Genomic DNA, 23,740 nt, shown 5'->3' on the forward strand with positions numbered 1-23,740 from the left:
CAGGAGACATGTGATTCCACTACTCCCAGTTCTAGGGAAAAAAATTAGCCACGTCATCTAGACGAAAGACCACGTTACCACGAAAGAAAAATAATAGCCACATTATGAACTTGGTCTCCAAGTTCACTCCAACGGAGGAAAATACTTACAACAAGGATGTACCTTTACCTCCAAATCCTACTTATCTGAAAGTACCACCCAAAGAGGGAAAATCTATAATCTCCAAGACTACACCTAAGTCTACCAGTTCAGTAGAAAATATCTCCCAATAAAATTTCGTAATTCTGGTAACTTACAATTCCTCTTCCCAGCAAACCCACACGTCCACTAGTGAAAAACATAACATCTTTCCTCCAATTGAATCAAAACTAAAACTTGGTACACATAATAACTACATTACAAAAGGTTCCATTGGCAACCCCTTAGAGTCTAAACATTCCCCTAACAGTGTCTTCATCTTTAAATCCAACTGCAAGACTAATAACTTCACACATATTACGCCTAGTAAAGAAGTACAATAAAATCCTATAGTACAATCTGACTTAGATGTTAATGATCCGACCTTGTTTTCTACAAACTTTATAAGTCATACCTCATCTCCCTCACCAACTACCAACTACCCCCAACAAAACTCTAGTAGTAATGTCTCAATACAATAATCACCAACACCACTCTTCCCTACAACATACCTTCCCACGACAAAACCCAAGGCTACCAAATTAAAACAACCCTCACATTTACCACTAACGTATGATAATGAGCAACAACAATAATATCCTAAGACCTCCTCTTCCTCCCCCCACCACAACCATAATACCATCCAAACTACTCTCTCGATCCACATCAGTCGAGCCTATTGACAAAAACTCCAAATTATACCTTACGTTATCTAGCATTTCAGAACCTCACGAACCTCTGACTCCTTTCGATACGAACTACTTAATCTAAAACACACATCTCTTATCAACCTTTCCCATGCATTCAAGTATCTCAAGTAATAATGGAGGAAATAACCAACTTATCCCTATTTCAAAACAATCCCATCTTACTGCCAACCTTGATAGACGAGAGGTTGACGGGCAACTGATTAGTCCTGGATTTGGACTCATATAGGGCTTTGTTTATATAGATTTAGTGTCCTCAAATGCTTAATTTGTGCCATTAACTGATGCTAAATCCTCAATTTCCAGGTATATGGATTGAGGAAAAAAGCAAGGATACTAACTTGCAAAAAGGAACAAAACAAACTGATGAAATGAAGAAAGGAAAGCTTGGTGATCGCCAAGGGCATTCGGCGAATCACCGAGTGACTATCTGACCGCCTAAAGTTCCAGTGTGCCAAGCCCTGAAGGAAAGAACCAAGTCGGCGACAAAAAGGAGCAGTCAGTGAAATGCTGAGTAGTTTCGTGAAGCCAAAATAGATCGCCCAAAATTATAGACCTTGAGGATGCTGAGTGTCAAGGAGAAAGGGCAATGGAAGAGATCAAAGGGCAACTCACCGAGTGGTTCGGCGAGCCCGACTTACTTCGCTGAAGGGCCCTTCGTGGCTTATTTTTGGCGACTATAAATAAGATTTTGAACATTTTTAGAAGTGAGCCGAGTCAGTCTTGAGATAATCTATTATTGAATTTTCATTTTTAGTCTAGAAAAGTTTTCTCTGAAGTTTCTAATTAGACTTGAAGGGTTTGAGACTAAATTTGGAGATTTTGCAAGCGGGTTTCGAATTTTCTTCGAATTGGAGCATTGTAAAGCTTGAATTCCTCTTACCCAATTGATGGCTAATCGATTCAGTAATGGTTTTTATCTTTTTATGATGTTCGGCTAAAACCCAATTCTTAGGGTGTGATCATGTAATTATGGGTTGAATTAGTTTATGGGTATTGCTAATTACTAGTTTAAATGTTGTTTAAAAGTGAGTTTAATCATTAATTGAGGTTTAATTTATGAATTTTAGTTGCAAATGCAGTTCTACTTTTGTGTTCTTGGCTTGCTCGAGAGATAAATTTTAGAACTAAGATTTTTGATTAATGGTTTGTGGGTATTGGGTTGACCTAGGTTTAGCTCGAGAGAGTGAATCCTAAACCCAAATTCCACTCATTTAGCTCGAGAGAGTGAATGGATTAAGGTTTGAGATGTTCTTCATTGTCATGCTTGTTGATGTTTGAAAGAAATCACTTAATTCGGGGTAGTTGTTCGAGAGAAACTTATCTCCCTTATAGTCTAGCCTACTCACTGATTTTCAACTGTTTACGAGTAGTTTTAATTACCCATATATCTATATTTGTCTATAATCGATCACATCCCAAGAATCTATCTCCTTATTGTTGTTTAGAATTGTTTGTGACTGTTTGTAGTTGATAATTTCAAACCGAAAATCCCCCATTTGACATTGTGTCACCCCTTTAATTTTAATATGTCTTTTTCGATAATTTTTATTCCTATGGCGGATTAGACCGTATTCATACTTCTTAATTGAATTTAAAACACATAGCGCTCCCTGTGGGATTCGACCCCCTACTCATATAGTTGAGTTTTATACTGATTTATGATCGTTGAACTTAGAATTGGAAGAAGTGTGCTTGGAACGTTAAATCAACAACCTTATAAGATTGGCTGCCACCCAACTCGAACTCACTCAAGAGCTAACAATGTTGGAGCTATACCACATTCTGCATCAACCAACACCCCTTTCCAATTTGAACATGCAACATTTGTTACTTATATACCAATTGAACATCTTAGTGAACTATTCATTACAACAAATTTTAGACATATAAAGAGCAGACCCTCATCATGAGGATACAACAATGAGCGAGGAGGACGATCATATGGGGGATCAGGTGGTTCCACAACTTCTCACGAGGTAGCCATCACCCTCTATACACCAAAGAATGACCACTACAATGACAGAAGATGCACTAATCATCCTAGAGCAACACTTGCAAACTCTCTACCTAAGGAACTACTTGATAATAGACATGTAACAAAATTTAGAAAGGAAAATCATGATCAAAGTTCTAAATGATGTCTCAAATACATCACTAAACATATGTCTCTATAATGCCAATACACTATCTAAATATGTGGCACTGCTAATTCAACCAATGAAAGGAAAACATCCATTGGAGGAAAGAGTGCTAGTGATAAGTCAAACCATTGTGAACCTGGAGATGTCGCTGACACCATGAGGTAACTCGACAACACAAGAAGAAGTATCAATGAAGATCCTTATATGGAACTGTAGGGACACCCGTAATACGAACTCTGTGAGGAACCTGTGAGCCCTAATTTAATTGAATAACCCAACTGTACTGGATCTTACAGAGACAAAAATGGAGGATCATAACAACCTACTAGAAGCATTGGATTATATTAATGTCATATAATCTTTGCCAACATCAGGGTACTACAGAGGAATTAATCTTTTTTGGAGGAGCTCGGAAATTAAAATTGAGTCTTTTCATTTAGATTTGGAAAATACTCTTGCTAACGATTATAATGAGATTCTTAAAAGAGAGAAGGACTTCTGGAAGCTTAAATCTAGAATCCAATGGATTAACAATGAGGATGTGAATACCAAATTCTTCTACATCTCTACTACTAATAGAAGGCGTAGCAATAGGATAATAGGTATCAACAACTCAGTAGGATATTTGATCCTAATATTATTAAAGAGACTATCCTTCACCACTACCAAAAAAATTATACTACTGATCTTAAACAAAGCTCCCTCTCCATTCCAGCACCTTGCCAACAAGCTCTCTCCAACGAGAACAAAAATTGGATAGGACGATCACTTTCGAGGGAGGAAATTAAAAACGTTTAAACCTCCTTTCAACCCCTTAAGTACCCTGGACCGGATGGGATGCACCCCCTCTCCTTCCAGAAATTTTGGAAGGCTACGGAGTGAACGCTAGTCACCACATGCATGAGGGCTTTTATGAGATCCTGATAGTCCTTATCTTAATTATGTTTTGGACCTTGTATTTTTAAAGAAATTCAATCTCTTCAATATCAAAATGCTCCTGCAAATGTTGATGAATTAGTGAAGGTTGTTGAAAAATCCTTCAATAAAATGAAAGTAGAACGACTCAATCATGTATTTTTAACTTTTGTAGTGTTGTATGAATGAGGTAATGAAAGATAACGGTGGCAATAACTACAAAGTTCTTCATATAAATAAAGAAGGATAAAAAAGAGAATGAGATCTTCCGCTTCAAGTTCGTTGTGATGTTGATACTGTCAATCAAGTTTTAGCTCTTCTTCAACAGTGATTGAATTACTATTGTCAAACAACTTGTGTTTTTTTGAACATTTTGATGTTTATATTAGAACTTTCTAAATTTAATTAAATTTTTGAATAGTTTGTTGTTTTTGATAAAATCTTGCAAGTGTAATTTACTTTTGGAATGGTTTGAAGTTTTTGCTAGGACATTGTAAATTTAACATGCTGAAGTAAAATTATCATTTTGATAAATGTAAAAAAAATTACTTCTTGAAGTTGGTGTATGAAAAATTAGTTATATTTTTTTTGTGAATCTTAACTAAAGAAAAAAAAGAAGAAACACTAATCAAAGATTTTTTAAGTGAGAACGACCTTTAATTTTTAAAAATAAAATAAAATTGCATTCACGTTTTGTGATTTCACAATTCTATCAATAGTTGAAACTTGAAAGGAAGAAAGAATATGATATGTACTTTACTGCATTTTTATTACTTTTTATTTAAAATGAAGGAGTGTAACTTTTGAAATAATGAGATTCAAGAAGGGTAAAATAGGATAATGTCATTAAACATTTACCAATAAGGAAATGTGTCATTCTTTTGAGAACGTCACTAAAACGAAAAATAAGTCATAAATTAGGAATGAGAAAATATTTATTTTATATCTTATAGAATTATCTATCCGCTCTTTCTATTTATATTAAATTTTTGTCTTTTTTGGGACCAAAATAATCAACAAAAATAGAATACATGTCGAGTGAATATCGTAAATTTATGTTATTTGGTTGGTATAATGTTTGGGGGCTTTCTTCTTCAAAATCAAGAACTTAGTTTTTTTTTTTAACTTGAAATTCAAATTGTGGTTACAAAAGGTAAATAACAATATGTTAATATTTTTGAGATTTCGCGGGTCAAATTTGACAGGTCATGACCCAACCCAGTTTTTAGTGCATTTTATCCCAAAGTAAATCTGGGCTGGTCATGACCCAACCCGCTTTCTAGTTCAACCCATTTTAATCTCTTCAATTTCAGTTCAACCCGCCAATTTGACAACCCTTGCAAGTGTTTTCAAGTCTCTACAACATGATTTTCAATACCTCTATTTGTAGGGCTACGTAGAGAAACATCAATGTGGGAATCGTTGTAATGATTGAGAAAATGAAATAGTTTTCGATTATAATATCTTTTCTTACGTGACTACCTATTTTGTTCCCTCATTTTTATAGTGATAACTAACATGAGACCACATTAGTATTCATATATTTCTCTTTCTTATTCTTCCCTTTCTTTTTTTTTTCTTTTATATCTCACCTTAGAAGCTTCCACCTTTTTTGCTCTTTTAGTGATTCAAACTCACAATCTCAGAGTTGGAAGTGATCATAGATGCTTACCACCCGATCAATTCTCTTATTATTGAAAATTCAGTAGTCTCTCAAATGATCAAATCTTCTGCATTATGCAAAATCTATTGTTGTCTGTTACAAAAGAATAAATAAAACGATGTCTTCTTCAAATTTCAAACATTAAAACAATTTATCATTATATTAAAGCAACACAACACTATATCGATATCGTTAATTGAAAATTTGTATGTTTACATTCTTACTTCATAAGGTTTCTGTACATCCTACCATCCACAAACATCACTTGTAGGATTACATTAGGTATGTTATTGTCATTCAATTCATATATGTCAACTAGAAAAAAAAAATCAGTGTCTTTTTATGAAGCTTGACTTTTGAACCCCAATTTTGTTGAGACAGCCCTGATCAAAACATGTCATAAACATGACATCTTTTGATAATATAAAAAACATTAAGGAGTTATAAAAAATCAATAATGAAATAATGAAGATGTGAATATTAATATACACAATGATAAAGAAATATTTATATATATATATATATTACATTTAGTGGATATTCATATAATATAGTTCATAATAAATCTCTAAGATTATCCCAAAATAGAACTTTTGAATTAAAAATAAGTTGGCAACCTATTATATTAATGGCAGTGGAATATTGGAGGTGGAGCATGGAGATAATGTTGATCATGATTCATGAACAACAAAAATTAAATAAATAATAGTAGTTCAAATGTTAGTGGAAGGAGGTGACATAGACTTGGAATAAATAATTTTGAAGTGAAACATAATTTGCGGCATTAAACGTCTAATTTAGAAGGAACCATTCAAATAGTTGAAAAATGGGGTAATTAAACGGATGGTCAATCTCAACTTCTATTTGATTATACCAATATATTAAAAATATATTTCTATTACAAAAAAAATCATTAAATTTACCTAAAAACAACACAAAGTCACTGAATAATCTTTTTGTGATAAAAAATTCATTCAAATGGCTGTGCGATATTTGACATTGACTTTCATGATACTTAAATAAGTTAATTGATACTTTGGTTACAAAAATTAATTTAAAAACTTTAATGCAATAGTTAAAAAGTAATTTTTTGGTTTTCCACCCGGTGTCCGGAGCTCACATTGGAGCTCCGACTAAATCCGGATCGCTCTCTGCAGGGCCCATTCGGGAGTGACGCTCCCAACAAAATTTTCTCCATACCCAGGGCTTGAACCCGAGACCTCTGATTAAGAGTGAAGTACTCCCACCAGTGCACCACAACCCATGTTGGTTAAAGTAAAAGTTAAGTCACCAAATACTTGATCTTGTTTATTTTTAAAGTCAAATTTAATTAACTTTGATAACGTTTTAAGATATATCTTTTTATCATATATGAATATCATATTACTTTCTGTATAACTTTTTAATATCTAAATTGTAAATTTATCATGTTGAATGATTAGTTAATTCTACAGATTAGTCTTGAAAAAGAAAGCATGACAATTAATATACAGAAGAGTCACGTACAAATTTATAGGTGAAACAGTTGCCCATCGGCAGCCGGTCAACGTCAACCCGATTCCGGCAAGTCAAAGTGGTTGGTGAAATTTGAAAATCCCATATCGATAAGTCTGAATGTTCAAATTTATGTACAACTCAATGCTAAATAGTTTTACATTAGTGTAGTTATGATAATAATTATAATACCCTTTAAATCATAAGATTAGTCAAAGGACATTTGATGTTATTATACATATTCTTAATTAAAGTAAAAGATACATAAAATGACAGAAAGAGGAGTAATGTAATTAGTTGCTTAATTGGTACTCCCTTGTTCCATTTTCAGTCGAAAAAAGAATGACTTTTTTTCTTCTATATTTAATAGTAGTTATTTAATTTGAAACTTCTCATATTATCTTAATGAGATAATATATAATTATATTAATGATTTTTTTTTAAATAGTACCTGAACTATCACAGTTTCACAAATTTCACACTTCAACAATTCATTGTTTCCTTACCTAAACTATCACTATCTATATATTTAAGCAACACACAAAAAAATTGTCCATGTTTTAATACATAGATAGTGATAATTCGGATAGGTAAAGAAAATAACGAATAGTTGAAATGTGAAATTCATAAAAAAAGAAGAAGTAATAGTTCATGTATGTTTTTATCATCATCTCTTTATAATTATATAAATATCTATAATTTATTTTAAACCCCAAATTTCAAGTAAAAAACTTATTTTTTGAACTCCGTATCCAGTAAATCAGGAGGATAGATAGATTACTTATTACTCCTTCTATTCATGTTTAGTTGTCACAGTTAACTTTTTGAGAGTCAAACGATATGAATTTTGACTAATATTTTAAAATGTATTTTTTCATCATATTGATATGGATAAAGTTGGAATTTATAGTACTTTTCATATAGTTATTGAATATCTAATATTATATTTTAAAATATCAAATTAATGTAATCTAATTAGAATTGACTCAATGTAATTTAATTTAGCTTTGAAAATTAACCAAATTTACTTTGGAAAAAAACGCAACATGACAACTAAAAAGGAACTAAGAGAGTATCTTTTTGAGTCTTCAATTCTTGCATGTTTTATGTTCAACATAGGCAGATACAAAGAGAGATAGTTCTCCATATATACAAATAGTATTTAAATTAATAAAATATATTTTAATATGATAAGTGGCTACTCCTAATAAAGTTAAATAAGATGTTTCCATAACACATCCCTATAAATTTGAACAATTCATCTTTCAACAAATCCCTATACCCTTTTAACTCAATCAATTCCAAAAACTATTTCTTCAATTTTTCCTTGTTGAAGTTGAAGATGGATCCAAATCAAGTAGGAGACATAATTTTTAAATCAAAACTCCCTGATATTAACATCCCTAATCATCTTCCTTTACATACTTATTGCTTCCAAAACATTTCACAATTCAATAATCGTCCATGTTTGATCAATGGATCCAATGATCAAATTTACACACATGCTGATGTTGAGCTCACTTCAAGAAAAGTTGCAATTGGTCTTAACAAGTTAGGGATCCAACAAAAGGATACCATAATGATCCTCTTGCCTAATTCACCTGAATTTGTATTCACCTTCTTAGGTTAGTAGTATACGTTGATTCGTGTCAAAATAGATTTCATATTATAAAAGGGGTGTTGCTAGTTATTTTTATTTGATTCTAAAGAAATGATATTGATTCCTTCATAGGTGCGTCATATATTGGAGCTATTTCCACAATGGCAAACCCTTTGTTTACACAAGTAGAGGTGGTGAAACAAGCCAAAGCCTCAAATGCCAAGCTCATTATCACACAAGAATGCAATTTCAACAAAGTGAAGGACTATGCATTTGAGAATGATGTGAAGGTCATTTGCATTGACGACAACTCATCGTCTGAGGGCTACTTACACTTCTCAGACTTGATTTCAAATTCTGGATTCACCTCTGAACACGACCATCTGCCTGAGGTGGAAATCCATCCAGACGATGTGGTGGCACTACCGTACTCGTCCGGGACCACGGGGCTACCAAAAGGGGTCATGTTGACACACAAGGGACTAGTCACTAGTGTGGCACAACAAGTTGATGGTGAAAATCCAACTTTGTTTTTTCATAGTGAAGATGTGATACTTTGTATCTCACCTTTATTTCACATTTATGCCTTGGATTCTGTTCTACTTTGTGGATTAAGAGTTGGAGCAGCAATCTTGCTTATGAAGAAATTTGATATTGTTACATGCTTGGAATTGGTACAAAAATACAAAGTTACAATTGGACCTTTTGTACCACCTATAATTTTGGCCATTGCTAAGAGTCCAATAGTTGATAATTATGACCTTTCATCAGTAAGGATAGTCATTTGTGGGGCAGCACCATTAGGAAAGAAGCTTGAAGAGGTAGTTGGAATCAAATTTCCTAATGCTAAACTTGGTCAGGTAAGATTATCATTACATGCTTATTTTACAAGGTAAAAAGGGAAAAAGTTATTTTCATTATTAGTTTAGGTAAGAGGGAATAGATTTAAATAACGTAACTCTTAAACCATCATCATTTTTTGAGTTTTATACCTATATTAATTATCAGGTGTTTGTGTTATCTGCTTGATGACCGTTCTTTTAAGATTAAAAATCCACAAGTTGAATATGTGTTGTCCAAATGTTTGGGGTTCTGAAATCGATGGACTAGGTCAATATTTTTAAAAAGGAAAATCGATGTCAAATCAATTGTACACGGTTTTTTCTTCGTCGCTTTTGTTATGACTTTGGACAATTCTACCACACGACCACACATTCTCTTGAATGAAATAATTCCATCATTTTTAATTATACTATTCGACTACAATTTTGCACTTTAAAAAAATTGATCTTGTCATTCAACTTTTGTACAAAAATAATAATAAAAAGCTGAGGTACTGCGTTAGTTTTCTTTAAAAGAAATTGTAATTTTGCACAAAAAAACCTGACGTCCATCCATCCATTTTTTACTATTATTTTTTAAAAAAAAACAAAATTGATGGACAGAGTCGGTTTTCCTTCGATTTTCAAACATAATGAGTTTATAATTGTTCGTGTGAATAGGTATGAAACTCGTAATTAGGTAAACGTCTATTCTTGAAAATGTTGGTGAAAAGGAGTTATCATTCTTTCTTTTTCCACCCCTAAGAAAATGGTTATCCTCTTCTTTTTTTCTCCCCAAACTAGATAAGGATTATCCTATAAAAAGTAAAATGAATATCTGTCCTTTTTTTACAATTTAATTTAATAACTTGGTTATATAAACAAAAGCTAAGTAATATTTATTAGTTTACCAAAATAGATTCATAAGTATATTCATAGTTACGTGAATGTGTAAAATATATTTATTAGTACACATAATTATTAACGTGTATAGAACTTAAACTCTTAACTGAATAGGGTTATGGAATGACGGAGGCCGGTGCACCAATAACAATGTGCTTAGCATTCGCAAAAGAACCTTTTGAGATAAAATCAGGGGCATGTGGTACAGTAATAAGGAACGCAGAGATGAAAATTGTGGATCCAGACACTGGTATTTCTCTTCCTCGAAATAAACCTGGAGAAATTTGCATTAGAGGTGACCAAATTATGAAAGGTTAGTTTTAAATTAATTAATCACACTTTTTATCCTCAATTTTCTTTTATTATTTTTCATTGAATAAAAAAGATACATAATGCAACAATCGTAGCATGCACGTAGAATAATGTATCATATAATAATTGTGATCATATGGTTAGCTTACTTATGATTTAAATTAAATATCATCTATATAGGTTGATTGATACCTGGCAATATAATATAAAGAAATTTTATATAATAGTTCGTAGTCTAATCAAAGTTAATATAACCAATCAATTATTTGCAGTTTTAATGACTTCATAGTGTTAGATAATCTTTAATATGTTATAAAACTAATCAGTACTATACTATTGTTGTGGATTTAGCTAATCGTTTTAAAATCATATTATATTTGACATATGATAAAGTACATTAATTTCTAGCCAAACATTGAGTAGGTCAAATTAATATTATATGACAACGGCGCATGTAATAGAATTTTTTCAAATACTAAATTAGAAGTGTGAGTAACAATTTTTAATAAAATAAATGCCTACCTAGTTGTGCTCCATAACTCCATAATTGTCCACTTTGTCCTCAAACAGACATGCAATGCGTGTTGGCACTTTTTTATCTAGTGATGTCAAATAAACAGATTAAATTAAATTTGAGCAGATTAAAAATGAATTAAGTTAAATTAAATTAAATTAAATTATAATTCATCATATTCATATGAATATGAGTATGAAATGAATTAAGTAAAATAGTCTTAATCCACTTTAATTATCTAAAGTCAATTTTTAAAAACTTTTAACTAGGTTATTAATTGAAATCAATTTTAACTATTTTTTGTATGCATAGTATAAACACAAAAATGTGTTTCACAATACCATTGTTGTTAGTTTCTTTCAAGGAAAAATTAATGACAATCAAAACAAAGTTACAGAGTAGAAGTTTGTTAATATGGTTAATACTCTTATACATGTTTATAAGCTATTAATTTAATAAATGTAATATAAAAAATAGTCAAACAGAAATTGATAAGAGAAAAATAAAATAGTGAGTCCGTTTTGGTTCAATTAAATTTCAAGAAAATATAAAATAAAATGGATCCCATAACCAAATTGTATACTACTCTTTTATATATATATATATATATATATATAAATCCATTTTCATCAACATATATTTCTCTCAAAAGTGCAAGCGATGTCCTGAGAGGTGAATGATTAGTTCTTAATACCACACGTTATGAGCATAACTCATACAACGTGACTAAAAATATATTTTTCAATATTCAATAATAATTATGAATAGAAAATAATTAGATATTTAATTTAAGGAAATTATGAAAGAAGATATAAGTCAAAGTAGACTTGCCTTTTTAATTAAGTGGTAAAGGACTTTCTAATTTAACTCAAACAATAGACCTTTCTTTCTCCATTATATTCCTCTATGTAATGTAATGTGACATTTATGGAGAAAAGAAGTTTGGATTTGATAAATTAATTTTTTTTTTGTCCAAAGAGATGCTTGAGAGTGTCAAAAATGGAAATAATTGTAGAAGAGATGGTTGTATTTACTTGTACTAGAAGAACGAAGAAAACATATGAGAGAGCGACGATCCTATTCAAGATTAATTTGATAGATCGACGACCAAATTAAGCTAGGTATAGGTGACTTGTTGAATAAGAGGTGATAAGAATTTCATGCAAATGAGGATAAGGGGTCACCTTTTCAAATACCACTAGAGGGATGAAAGAATTGAGTGGATTGACCATTAATTAATAGTGATATAGAATAAGTGGTGACACAAGACATAATGAGTTTGATCATGGACGGGGAAAAAGTTAAGTGGAGTAAGGAGGAGTGGATGATAGGTCATTTCAATATGTCAAAAGCTTTTTTAAGGTCAATTTTTAACATCAGCATTAGTAAATGGCATATATTTAGAATATTTGTTGATGAATGTCAAGATAGTGATCATTGAAAGTGGTAGAAGGACAAGTGTGAAGTTGAGGGATGGCTGAAAATTCAAATGTACAATTACCAATGGATTTAGTGCCTATGTTTAATGGTATCCAAATGACAAAATATGATATTGACGTGCCATCCATTAGCCACTAGACATGGGATTTAAGTTTCCAATATTCCTCCTATCATGATTCAAATCATCGTGACTGACATCTATATCAATTTTCTTGTGTGGGTGAACCAAATTTTAACATCCAACACATGAAATATTTAAGTATCTAGACAGAAATATAGAAGTATAAAACATAAATAGAAGTCTCAAGTAAATAGATAAAGAACAACAAAAGTCTAAATTAATATATACTCAACATCTGAAAATTATTGCTAAAACTCTAACTAAAAATGTTTAAGAGTATAAATAAATAAATAATAAAGTGACTCAATGTATGAAAGAAAGACATCAAATCCAAGAAGATTTGTGGCAGCCTGAACAAAAATAGTTCACCCTCGGATCAGAACGTAAGCACAAGCTAATTATAGGGTCGTGTAGACGCCTCTGAATCATAGTATGCACTCAAAAGAAAGTGTATAAGTAGCATAAACACAAATACTATGTGTTGATAGGCATCATAGGCCGACTAAGATCAGTAACAAGTATATAAATTTATAATTACAACTATAAAACAAATAGACAGATTCATTCCACACAATAAAACAATGAGATCACAAGTCATTCAAGTCATCATTAATCACTAACATGTTTGTATGTGTATAGATAAAAATGTATATCACCATGCTAAGATATCCCAATCCTCAAACATGTATAAATAAGTACATAGTAACCAACACGACACTCTATGTATACAAGTCTATAGATGAATATGGGTATAAGTATGTACCTTTCTTTAGCATACCTCCTCTATTAATAGTAGACTTTAACTAATCATGGAAATCATAAACATCCATACTTTATAGTTGTATAATCTCTACATCTTGCTAACATGTATCACTTTCAGAAATCATAAGTCTCGCTCTCATTTGTACACACATACTAAAGGATCTTAATCTTACCCATCTAGACATGAAATCTTGGGAACCCTAAGTGTTCATGTACTGTACCAACGTGATACCCAATCCAGCCACTCACACAATCGCTCATATGTAAGCTTACATCGGACTTGAGCAAGTCATCATCAGTATAAGAAGTATATACTTACCATATTTGCATATCTCAATGTGCTAGCCTCTCTAGTCATCTCTTTGCGACCTAAAAAGATGTTACTAAGTAGGCGTTTGGCCATGTGATACCATATCACGATATGAAATCGTGAGATGGAATCAACGTTTGGACATGCGATTTCACGTTGATTCCATCTCATGATTCCATATCATGAGATGGAATACCATATCCTCCAAAAATCATGATATGGAATTATATGAGAATTTCATATCATGATTTGAGATTTTTTAAACACAAAAATTGATCCACAAGTTTATATTTTGTTAAAACAACCCCCACGGACTTTTGGAGCTTGGAAAAATAGATTAAAATTACTGAAACAAGGCATGAACCGTTTTGATATTGACACACAACAAGTGAAGATTGTCATAGCTTGTGCAGTGTTACATAATTATTTGCGAAAAGGAGTAATGAAATATTTATGGTCTATGATCATGAAAATATAGTTGCGGATGATATTAACCAAAAAATGGTTCAAAGTAACCATGTTGGTTGTCTTCTCGGTCACATGATCGAGAAATGCAAGTTCAACGTGGGGAGATTGTCCGTATTATGTGGGTGGATTATATTAAAGATTAGTTCACTACAATTGATGTTCAATTTTTTTTTATTGAATTAAAGTTGGGAAAAGGGTCTGATATACCCCTCAACTTTGTCATTTAGAGCTGATATACCCCTCTTTATGAAAGTGACTCATATATATCCCTGATTATATACAAATGCCTCACGTATACCCTTTTCCTCTAACGGAAATGACAAAAATTAATTTTAGTTTTTTTTTTTTTTTAAATAAAAATAAATAATAATAATAATAAAATATATATATATATATATATATATATATATATATATATATATATAATCCCATATGGGTATATTTAATCCTCCTCAAATATTTTTTTTTGTTTCAATGACTAATTTAGATTTATTATTTGATGGTCAAATTTATTTATGTTTCACTAATATTCTTGTAAAACTTATTATAGATGACCAATTTTTTTTCTTCAAATACAAAAATTAAATTACAATATAGAAAAAAATAGTTTTAAATTATAATATAGCCTCAAAAAAATAGTTTTAAATTTTTTTCTTTACAATAAGGAATGAAAGAAAAAATAAAATAAGAATAAGAAACTCAAATAATGATAATCAAAGAAGTCAAAAAATAATTTATGTACGAAAAAGATTAAAATATACCTTGAACTTTGCTAGAAGAATCATATATACCCCTAAATAATTTTAAAAAAAATTAAAAGTCAAAAATATAAATTTGAAACTAATTTTTTCAGTTCCGTTAAATAAAGGGTATATGTGAGCTCATTTTGTAATGGTAGGGGTATATGTGAGCCGTTTGTATAACGGCAAGGGTATATATATGAGCCACTTTCATAACGAGGGGCATATCAGCTCCAAATGACAAAGTTGAGGGGTATATCAGGCCTTTTTCCCATTAAAGTTTGATGAAACAGTTACTTAAGTAGGAAACAAATAGTTTTGTAATAATTTATTATGCGCTTTTATAATTTTTTGTGTATTTGGTAAGATTGAATAAACAATTGAGGTGATTATAATAGTTTTATATGAGGTTCTTATGAGTATGAGAAAATATATAACACAAAAATTTCATATCGCATGTCCAAACAAAACTTTAATTTCATCTCATGATTTCATATTATGATATCATATCATGATTCCATATCGCATGACAAAACGGGCCCTAACTTTGCGACCTTCACTATGGCGAAGATATCCTTTTTTGACTTTTTTAAAAAAACATATAACTTTTTTGACTTTTACATCTACAGACAAACTTTTGAGTCCTCTTAAAATATATGGTCAAACGTCATTCAAATCTCATTGACTTTTTATCCTAAATGTGTCACTTTTTCTTCTTAATGTAGGTTATTTGAATGATCCTGAGGCAACTACAAGAACAATAGATAAAGAAGGATGGTTACATAGTGGTGATATAGGTTATATTGACGATGATGAGCTTTTTATTGTGGATCGATTGAAGGAATTGATAAAATATAAAGGATTTCAAGTAGCACCAGCTGAGCTTGAAGCACTTCTTCTTACCCTTTCTAGTATTTCAGATGCTGCTGTTGTACCGTAAGTCTCACTAAATTCAACTCCCCCAAAATTTCATATTAATTGAATTTGTGAAGCAGTGTGTGAACACTTATTAAGAAAAATATTCAGAACATAATTTTAATCATACTTTTTTATTATTGTCCTTTGTGAAATTATAAATATAACTTTGCAAGTAATGCATTTTGTCTTCTAGAAAATATCAAACAAATATGAAAAAAAAAATCAAACTGAATTATTTTAATTATTTTGAACGATGAAAAAAGCTTCAAAAATTCATGAGCATTTATTTGACAGCATGAAAGATGAACAAGCAGGGGAAGTTCCAGTGGCTTTTGTTGTTAGATCAAATGGATCCACCATTACTGAGGATGAAATCAAGGATTTTATCTCTAAGCAGGTTAGTATCATTCATTTTTTTTTCATTAAATTCTTGGTTCCTCTCCATTTCCATTCCCTTATAGAGCTTGTTTGGTATTGCTGCTAAAACTGCTTATTTTTAAAAGCATTTTTAAAAATAACTTTGTGTTTGGTTTATTCATTTGAAAAGTGTTTTTGATAAACAAATTGTGTTTGAGTAATCTTTTTAAAAAAAAGTATTTTTGGGAGTCAAATTACGAAAAAGGACAAGTATCAATACACTTGGAGAGATTATTTTAAATATATATTATAATATTTTTAATTAAATTTTTATTTTTAATAAATTAAAGTGTACATATTCATTTTTTCAATCAATATTACACATAGATGAATAAAACAATAAATTAAATATTGATGTAATATTAATATGATGATTTAAATATGACTTAAAATATCAATCAAAATAAATTTAAAATTATTTCACAATTAAATCCCACCACAAAAATGAATATATATATATATATATATATATATATATAGGATATTTTAGTCTTGAAATAAATAATTTTTTGCTTCTACTTTTATTAAGAAGAAGAAATTTTTAACTTCTTCCTAACAACATAAAAATTGTTTTTGCTTCCATTTAAAGCAATTTTACTGATTAGCCAAACACCTTAATTTTTCAAAAAAATATATTTTCTCAAAGTAAGTATTTTTTGGCCTCCCAACAACGATGTCAAACAGACTCCTAATAATGTTAATCATAAAAGTGTCAAAATTACCTTTTATATATGTCTCTTTAAACAACTCAATTAATAATTAAACCAGTAATTAGTACAATAAGAATAAATCTAAGAAAAATACCATCAAGTGACTTCTTATTCTTCAAAATGTCAAATATTTTGGAAACAAGTTCAGTTTGTCAAAATGAAATTTTTTTTGGATCAGAAGTTAAAATAACTTTACTTTGATTAGGAAATTTTAATATTTTTTCTATTTTAATTATTTTTATAAAATTGTTTTTAAGTACTTCTTAATATTTTTAAAATATACAATAATTTTTTATCTCAAAATTATTAAAAGATAGATGTCTAATTTATCTTTGCAAATATTCAATAGTTTTCCATAGTATTTCAAAATCAACCATTCCCTTTTAAACATAGAGAATACTTTCTATACTAAATTTTAAAAAATGTAAATTATTTATAAATAGAAAGTATTAAAAAAGCAATGTTCATTAGACTGTTTGATTTTATTATGCTGACTTTCTTTTTTTTCATTTTTTATTTTTAGGTGATATTTTATAAGAGAATAAAGAGGATATTTTTTGTGGATGTGATTCCTAAATCTCCATCAGGCAAAATACTTCGAAAGGATTTAAGAGCCAAACTGGCTGCTGAGCTTCAATCCTGATTAACACCTTGGTCTTTTGGGCCAATTATATCTACGTTACATAGTCTTTATATAAAAAATTAGTCAATCATCAAATTATTTAAATTAAATAGGCGAAATGATCGAATAGACCCCTGTACTTGTATGAGTTTGTATTGTGAACCCTTCTACTTAACTCTTTATCAATTGAACCCTTAAACTTAATAAAACACAATTTATCAAACCCCTCTGACCATTGACTAGGCTTATGTGGCATCAATATGGTTGAGTTGGCAAAAGTGCGTGAATTCACTCTCGTTAAGGCGAGTGATATACTATTTAAGTTTAAAAAAATATTAAAAAATTAAAAAATAAAGTAAAAAAACTTTTTAAAAAATAACTAAAAAAGGCTTTCTTCTTCCGCCAACCGGTTCACCTACATTTTTGGCCATCTCCATCCCTGTCCAATCCATTTTTCTTTCTTCTTCACACTCTTGTCATCTTCTTTAGCAAATCTTCGCATTGGCACCTAGAGAGAGACGACGCAGGTTAGTGGAAGAAGAACGAGGCGGGTGAGGGTGGGATTTGGTCATGACAGCGAAGAGGTTTTCCTGTCAGATCTGGTGGTCATGGTGCGACGGAGATGAAAACGGGTGAGGAAGAGAGCACGTATGGTCGCCGACAAGAGTTGCGACGACGACTGAGACGGCGGCGAGGAGCCTCCTAGAATGTTTGTACGCCGGAGACAGTAAGGAGTTTCTTGGCCTTCTGATACTCTGGACACTACTAAAAAAATAGCGTTTAGCGACGGACTATATTCCGTTGCTATATAACGACGGTTTAACTACGGAATAAATATTTTGTCGCAATAATAATAAGCAATTTTTTTTTAATTCTATAGCGACGGATGGCGACGGATTGTATATTCCGTCACTATTTATTAGCGCGAAAAGTTGGCGCCTTAATATTTCCTACGAATTTAACAACGGAAGGGTTGCGACAAATTGAATTAATTTTGAACGACGGATTAGCAACGGAAAATTCGTCGTTACAACTTTTAGTATTTATTTATAAATTTTATATTTTGTAGCGACAGAAAAATCCGTCGTTAGTTTCCATTCTAAATAAATCAAAGATGTTTGTTAGCGACAGAATTTTATGTGTCGTTAAATCCGTCGCAAAATAAAATAAAAATTCGGGGATAAGTTAGGGCACACAAAAATTCCCTCTCCATTCTACTAACAAAAGATTTGAGCTCTCCCACTCTCTCTCTTCTGCTCTTCAACTATTCCTCTTCCCCATTCTTCAAATACGCTACTAATTGCTCTTTCACTCTCTTCAATGTGAGAAATCAATGAGTTTCTATCAATTTTCGAATTCAAAATCAAGTGAGTTGTACTAACTTTTGTATACTCTAATTTCGAGTTTATTTTTTGTATATTAAGATGTGTTCTATGGATTTGTGTTGATTTTGTTTGTGGGTTTTGGTAATCTTGAAATATGAGACAAGGGTTCTACTTGGAAGAATGATTTTGCCATAATCGAGTTACACTTTGCAATTAGGGTTTGTTTTAAGAGATTAGTGATATTATAAAAGATGTCAAAACCAGATCTTAACATAACCACTTTTTGTTGTTAGTAATCAACTGTGAATAAGACTACTTTTTTGTTGTTAGTAGTCACTTTTTCTATCTGGGTTTAGCTTGAACAGCAACAGGATTCTGCGCATTATCAGGAATACATTTTGCTATGCTTGTTGGGTCTTTGAGTTCTATTTTTAACTTCTGTTTGTATTTTTCTATTTTGAAATTGTTAATTTGAAAAGTTTAGTATAGGCATCGTATAACTCGTTTTATGAGAATATATAGTGGTGTTTAAATTCTGTTTTTTTTCTATTTTAGAAGGCCTTATTGCAGCTTATGAAACATGTGTGGAGTTTTGTTTCTTCGTGAATGTGTTTGCTGCCTGTTTGTCCTAAGAACAGCTAACCAAGTAAGCTCTCTTTCTCTATCTTATTCTATTTCATTTTTCTTGGTTTGTCAAAGTCATGACTTAAAGAAAAAATGTTTATTTGTGATAGTCGATTAGTAATTTCGATATGTATTTGGTAGCTGATTCAATTATAATTTTTACGTATTGTCAAACATTGTCGAATTAAATACAAGTTAATGAAAATGGTTCAAGAAAGAGAGTTTTAGATAAGAATTAACATTATCAACTTAAAGAAGTTGTTCATAAACTAAACAAAAAATGATTTTCTATTCATACACATAATTAAAGAAATGAATAACAAACAAACAAAAAATGACATCTATTGCCATCAACTTTTTTTTGCCACACACAAGAACGTAAATCAAGAAGAGACTAGCAAAATTTTCATCCAATCTGTACCTAAATTTCTGCGGTAAGTCAATCAAATTTTGGTGTATCTAAAGATTTTTTCCTTGCTCCATATCAAATGAAAGATTCTTCTTGAGTTCTCGTTGTCATACTCTGCTGGATTAGATACAAGTGATTGAGATCTCTGATGGTTAATCAGATTAACATGTCTTTCACAAATTTTAGATTTAATGTAAAGTATGCAAAGTTCAATTTTTCATAGCTATTAAGTAACTGCTTGCTTTCTCTGCTCTACTTCTCTGTTTCTTTTCTTTGTGCTCCTCTATTTATGTAAAGAAATTCACCTGATCAACATACAATGATATTTAAGTTTGTATTTTTTTCTTTTCCACATGGTGTTATTATAGTTTGTGGAGAATATGTGGACCTTTGCTTCTTCGTGAACGTGTTGCTGCTTATTTATCCTAAGAACAACTATATCAAGTTTACGTAAGTTCTACTTATCTCTCTTAGTTTGTTTAATATTTTGGGTTGTCCATCTTTATGCTTGATGAAACTTTCAGAAGGGTATTGATTGTGAGCAGACATGGGATAATTATGCTATGGTGGTTAATATTTCAAATGTTATACACAGATTTTGCTGACGTTGCAATCTTTCAAGGCTCTCAAATCTCGTCTTGTTCCACTAATTTCACTCGCCCTGCATCCTTCTCTTTTCATCCACCTTTTCTCAACTTTTCAGCTCCTCGGTATGATTTTTATTTGGTACTCCATTATATTTACAATCGTAACACTAGAAATTAGTTACTAGCAAGAGAAATGAAATTCAAACCACTTTCTTGATTGTTTGCAGTAATATTTGTATTATCTTTTTGGCATCACACTTTTTGTAACTTTACAATAATTAGAGTACAATACAACAAGTGTAGTACTTATTTTATGATCTAACTTTAGGCTTATAATTATCAAATGACTTGACATTTAATTAGCCTAAACTAGAATTAGTAGTAGAACAAATCATCATATCATTTATGTGTAGGGATTTAAGAGAGTACACTATTTTAAAATAACATTATAGTTGGGTCAAATCATACTAAACTAACTGGACAGTGATAGAAAAACATAAATGAGCACTAATAAAGGTATTTCAGTATGAACCTTTCCTTGACATTGCACTTCCTGCAACTTATCATTTTCTTGTTATTGCACTTTTTGTAACTGAAGATTAATAGAATAATATATTTTAAGATAACTGGATAGTGATCAAGAACACTTATATTAACAGAAAAGGCGGTGAATGATTTAAAAAGTGCAAAGATATACTCTTTTTCATAAAGGTATTTTAATATGATCTTTTCTTTGTAGGACATCCAGATTGTATAACTTATATAAGAGAAATTTCTGATTGTCTTGATTATTCTAAAATTTATAGGAACATGAGTAATTTGAAGCGTGGTTGGATGTATGAGAGGTTGGATGGACGAGGGGGTATACTCTCCAGTTTTATAACCGTTGTGAATAACTTTATTCAGTATGCATGTTCACAAAAAAATCGTATGAGTGGTGACAACATTAAATGTCCTTGTAAAAAATGTCATAACCTTAAATACATGGATGTTGAAATGGTTAAATATCACCTTTTTCAATACGGATTTGTTGAGAACTATTTTGTTTGGAAATATCAAGGGGAAGAAAATGTTATTGATGAGATGTATTATGTTAATGATTTTCATGGTGGAACTCAACCTGAATTGGGATATGATAATCCGTACCGACAAATGGTTTTGGATGTAGCTGGTCCAAACTTTGATCAAGGTTTGAGTCGACAATTTCAAAGCAATATTGAACATGAGTCATCTCATACTTATGAAACTTCAATGGAGGAGGAGATCAATCCTTCAATAGAGGAGGCGTCTGATCTTCCAATGGAGGAGGAGCCTAATCCTGAGTCTCAAAGATTTTATGATTTACTACATGCCGCTGATGCAAAATTGTATCTCGGTTCCTCCGTCTCTCAACTTGAAGTTGTCTCTAGGATGTTAAACATTAAAATGGAGAACAACATGTCACAGAGAGGTTACAACCAAATGATGCAATTGTTGAAAGATTCTTTACCTGAAGATAACATAGTGCTTGATAACTATTATCAAACAAAGAAATTGGTGCGTAGCTTGGGTTTGCCAGTTGAGAAGATTGATTGTTGTGAATCAGGATGTATGTTATATTGGGGCGATGATGAGAACCTTACATCTTGTAAATTTTGTGGCAATCAGAGGTATAAGCGTCGTGTAGGCTCTCGTAAGCGGAAATTGGTCCCTTATAAGAAAATGTATTATTTTCCTTTGATTCCTAGATTAAAAAGATTATATGCATCTCATGCTACAACTGCTGATATGAGACGGCATCATGAGCATACACATGACGAAGGGGTAATGCGTCATCCATCAGACTCTGATGCTTGGAAACACTTCAATGAAACTCATACCTTTTTTGCCAATGAACCAAGAAATGTAAGATTGGGGTTATGTACGGATGGTTTCCAACCATTCAGTCAGACTGGGAGGAAATACTCTTCGTGGCCAGTGATTGTAACTCCATATAATTTACCTCCAGGAATGTGCATGAAGGAAGCGTAGATGTTCTTAACTGTCATTATTCCAGGGCCAAACAAGCCCAAACATAAAATTGATGTTTATCTGCAACCTCTAATAAATGAGTTGACCTTGTTGTGGGAGACAGGTGTAGAAGCATTTGACATTTCAAAAAAGCAAAACTTTCAACTAAGGGCAGCTTTGATATGGACTATAAGTGACTTTCCAGCATATTCTATGTTATCAGGATGGAGTACTGCGGGCAAGTTAGCTTGTCCTTATTGTATGGAGGAGACACAATCCTTTAGATTAGAACATGGTAGAAAAACATCTTGGTTTGACAGTCATAGGATGTTTCTTGACCAACATCATTCTTTCCGGAGAGATCGTAAAAACTTTTTTAAAGGCAAGACTGTCAAAAGATTTCCACCACCTTACGAAACAGGAGAGGAGATTTTGAACCAAATTTGTGACTTAGGGATAAGGAAAGTAACTGAGTTAGATGCAGAAGAGGTTAATCGAAGAATATGTAAGTCTTGTGGATGGAAAAAGCAAAGTATCTTTTCGGATTTGCCATATTGGAGTTCTAACATTGATTCGACATAACCTTGATGTCATGCATATTGAGAAAAATGTCTTTGATAATGTATTTAGCACGGTTCTTAATATTGTTGATAAAACCAAAGACAATTCACAATCACGTTTGGATATGGTAAACTATTGTGATCGACCTCAGTTGGCAAAAGATTCAAATGGTAAATACCCCAAAGCTGTATACACAATAGACAAGGAAGAAAAAGCTATCTTGTTTAATTGGGTCAAAGATTTGAAATTTCCAGATGGGTATGTTTCAAATTTGGATAGATGTCCAGGCACAAATACGAAAAAGCTATATGGCATGAAAAGTCATGATTGTCACGTGTTCATGCAAAGACTTTTGCCTATTGCTTTTCGTGAATTACTTCCTAGTAATGTGTGGCAAGCACTTACAGAGTTGAGCTTATTTTTTAAAAATCTTACTTCAACCACTCTACGAGTGGATGACATGGAGAGATTAGAAGCAGATATCCCA

The 23,740-nt window shown here is 31.4% G+C and overlaps 2 protein-coding genes across 3 annotated transcripts in view; one reads left to right on the forward strand and one right to left on the reverse strand.

Annotated features, from left to right (window-relative positions):
• The window catches only part of LOC125830450 (methylecgonone reductase-like), a 160,614-nt gene that overhangs the window by 111,349 nt on the left and 25,525 nt on the right, over positions 1 to 23,740 (reverse strand). The gene's annotated exons all lie outside the window — the stretch shown is intronic.
• On the forward strand, positions 8,409 to 17,832 carry LOC125830404 (4-coumarate--CoA ligase 2-like). Its single transcript, XM_049509596.1, has 6 exons — positions 8,409 to 8,725; positions 8,833 to 9,560; positions 10,539 to 10,737; positions 15,817 to 16,027; positions 16,304 to 16,406; positions 17,660 to 17,832. Exons 1-6 carry the CDS (start codon positions 8,443 to 8,445, stop codon positions 17,777 to 17,779), a joined length of 1,644 nt encoding a protein of 547 aa, XP_049365553.1. The 5' UTR covers positions 8,409 to 8,442; the 3' UTR covers positions 17,780 to 17,832.

Source organism: Solanum verrucosum, unplaced genomic scaffold (genome assembly GCF_900185275.1).
Source record: "Solanum verrucosum unplaced genomic scaffold, falcon-dt-bn FXZP01000228.1, whole genome shotgun sequence".
In the NCBI taxonomy this organism is placed as follows: domain Eukaryota; kingdom Viridiplantae; phylum Streptophyta; class Magnoliopsida; order Solanales; family Solanaceae; genus Solanum; species Solanum verrucosum.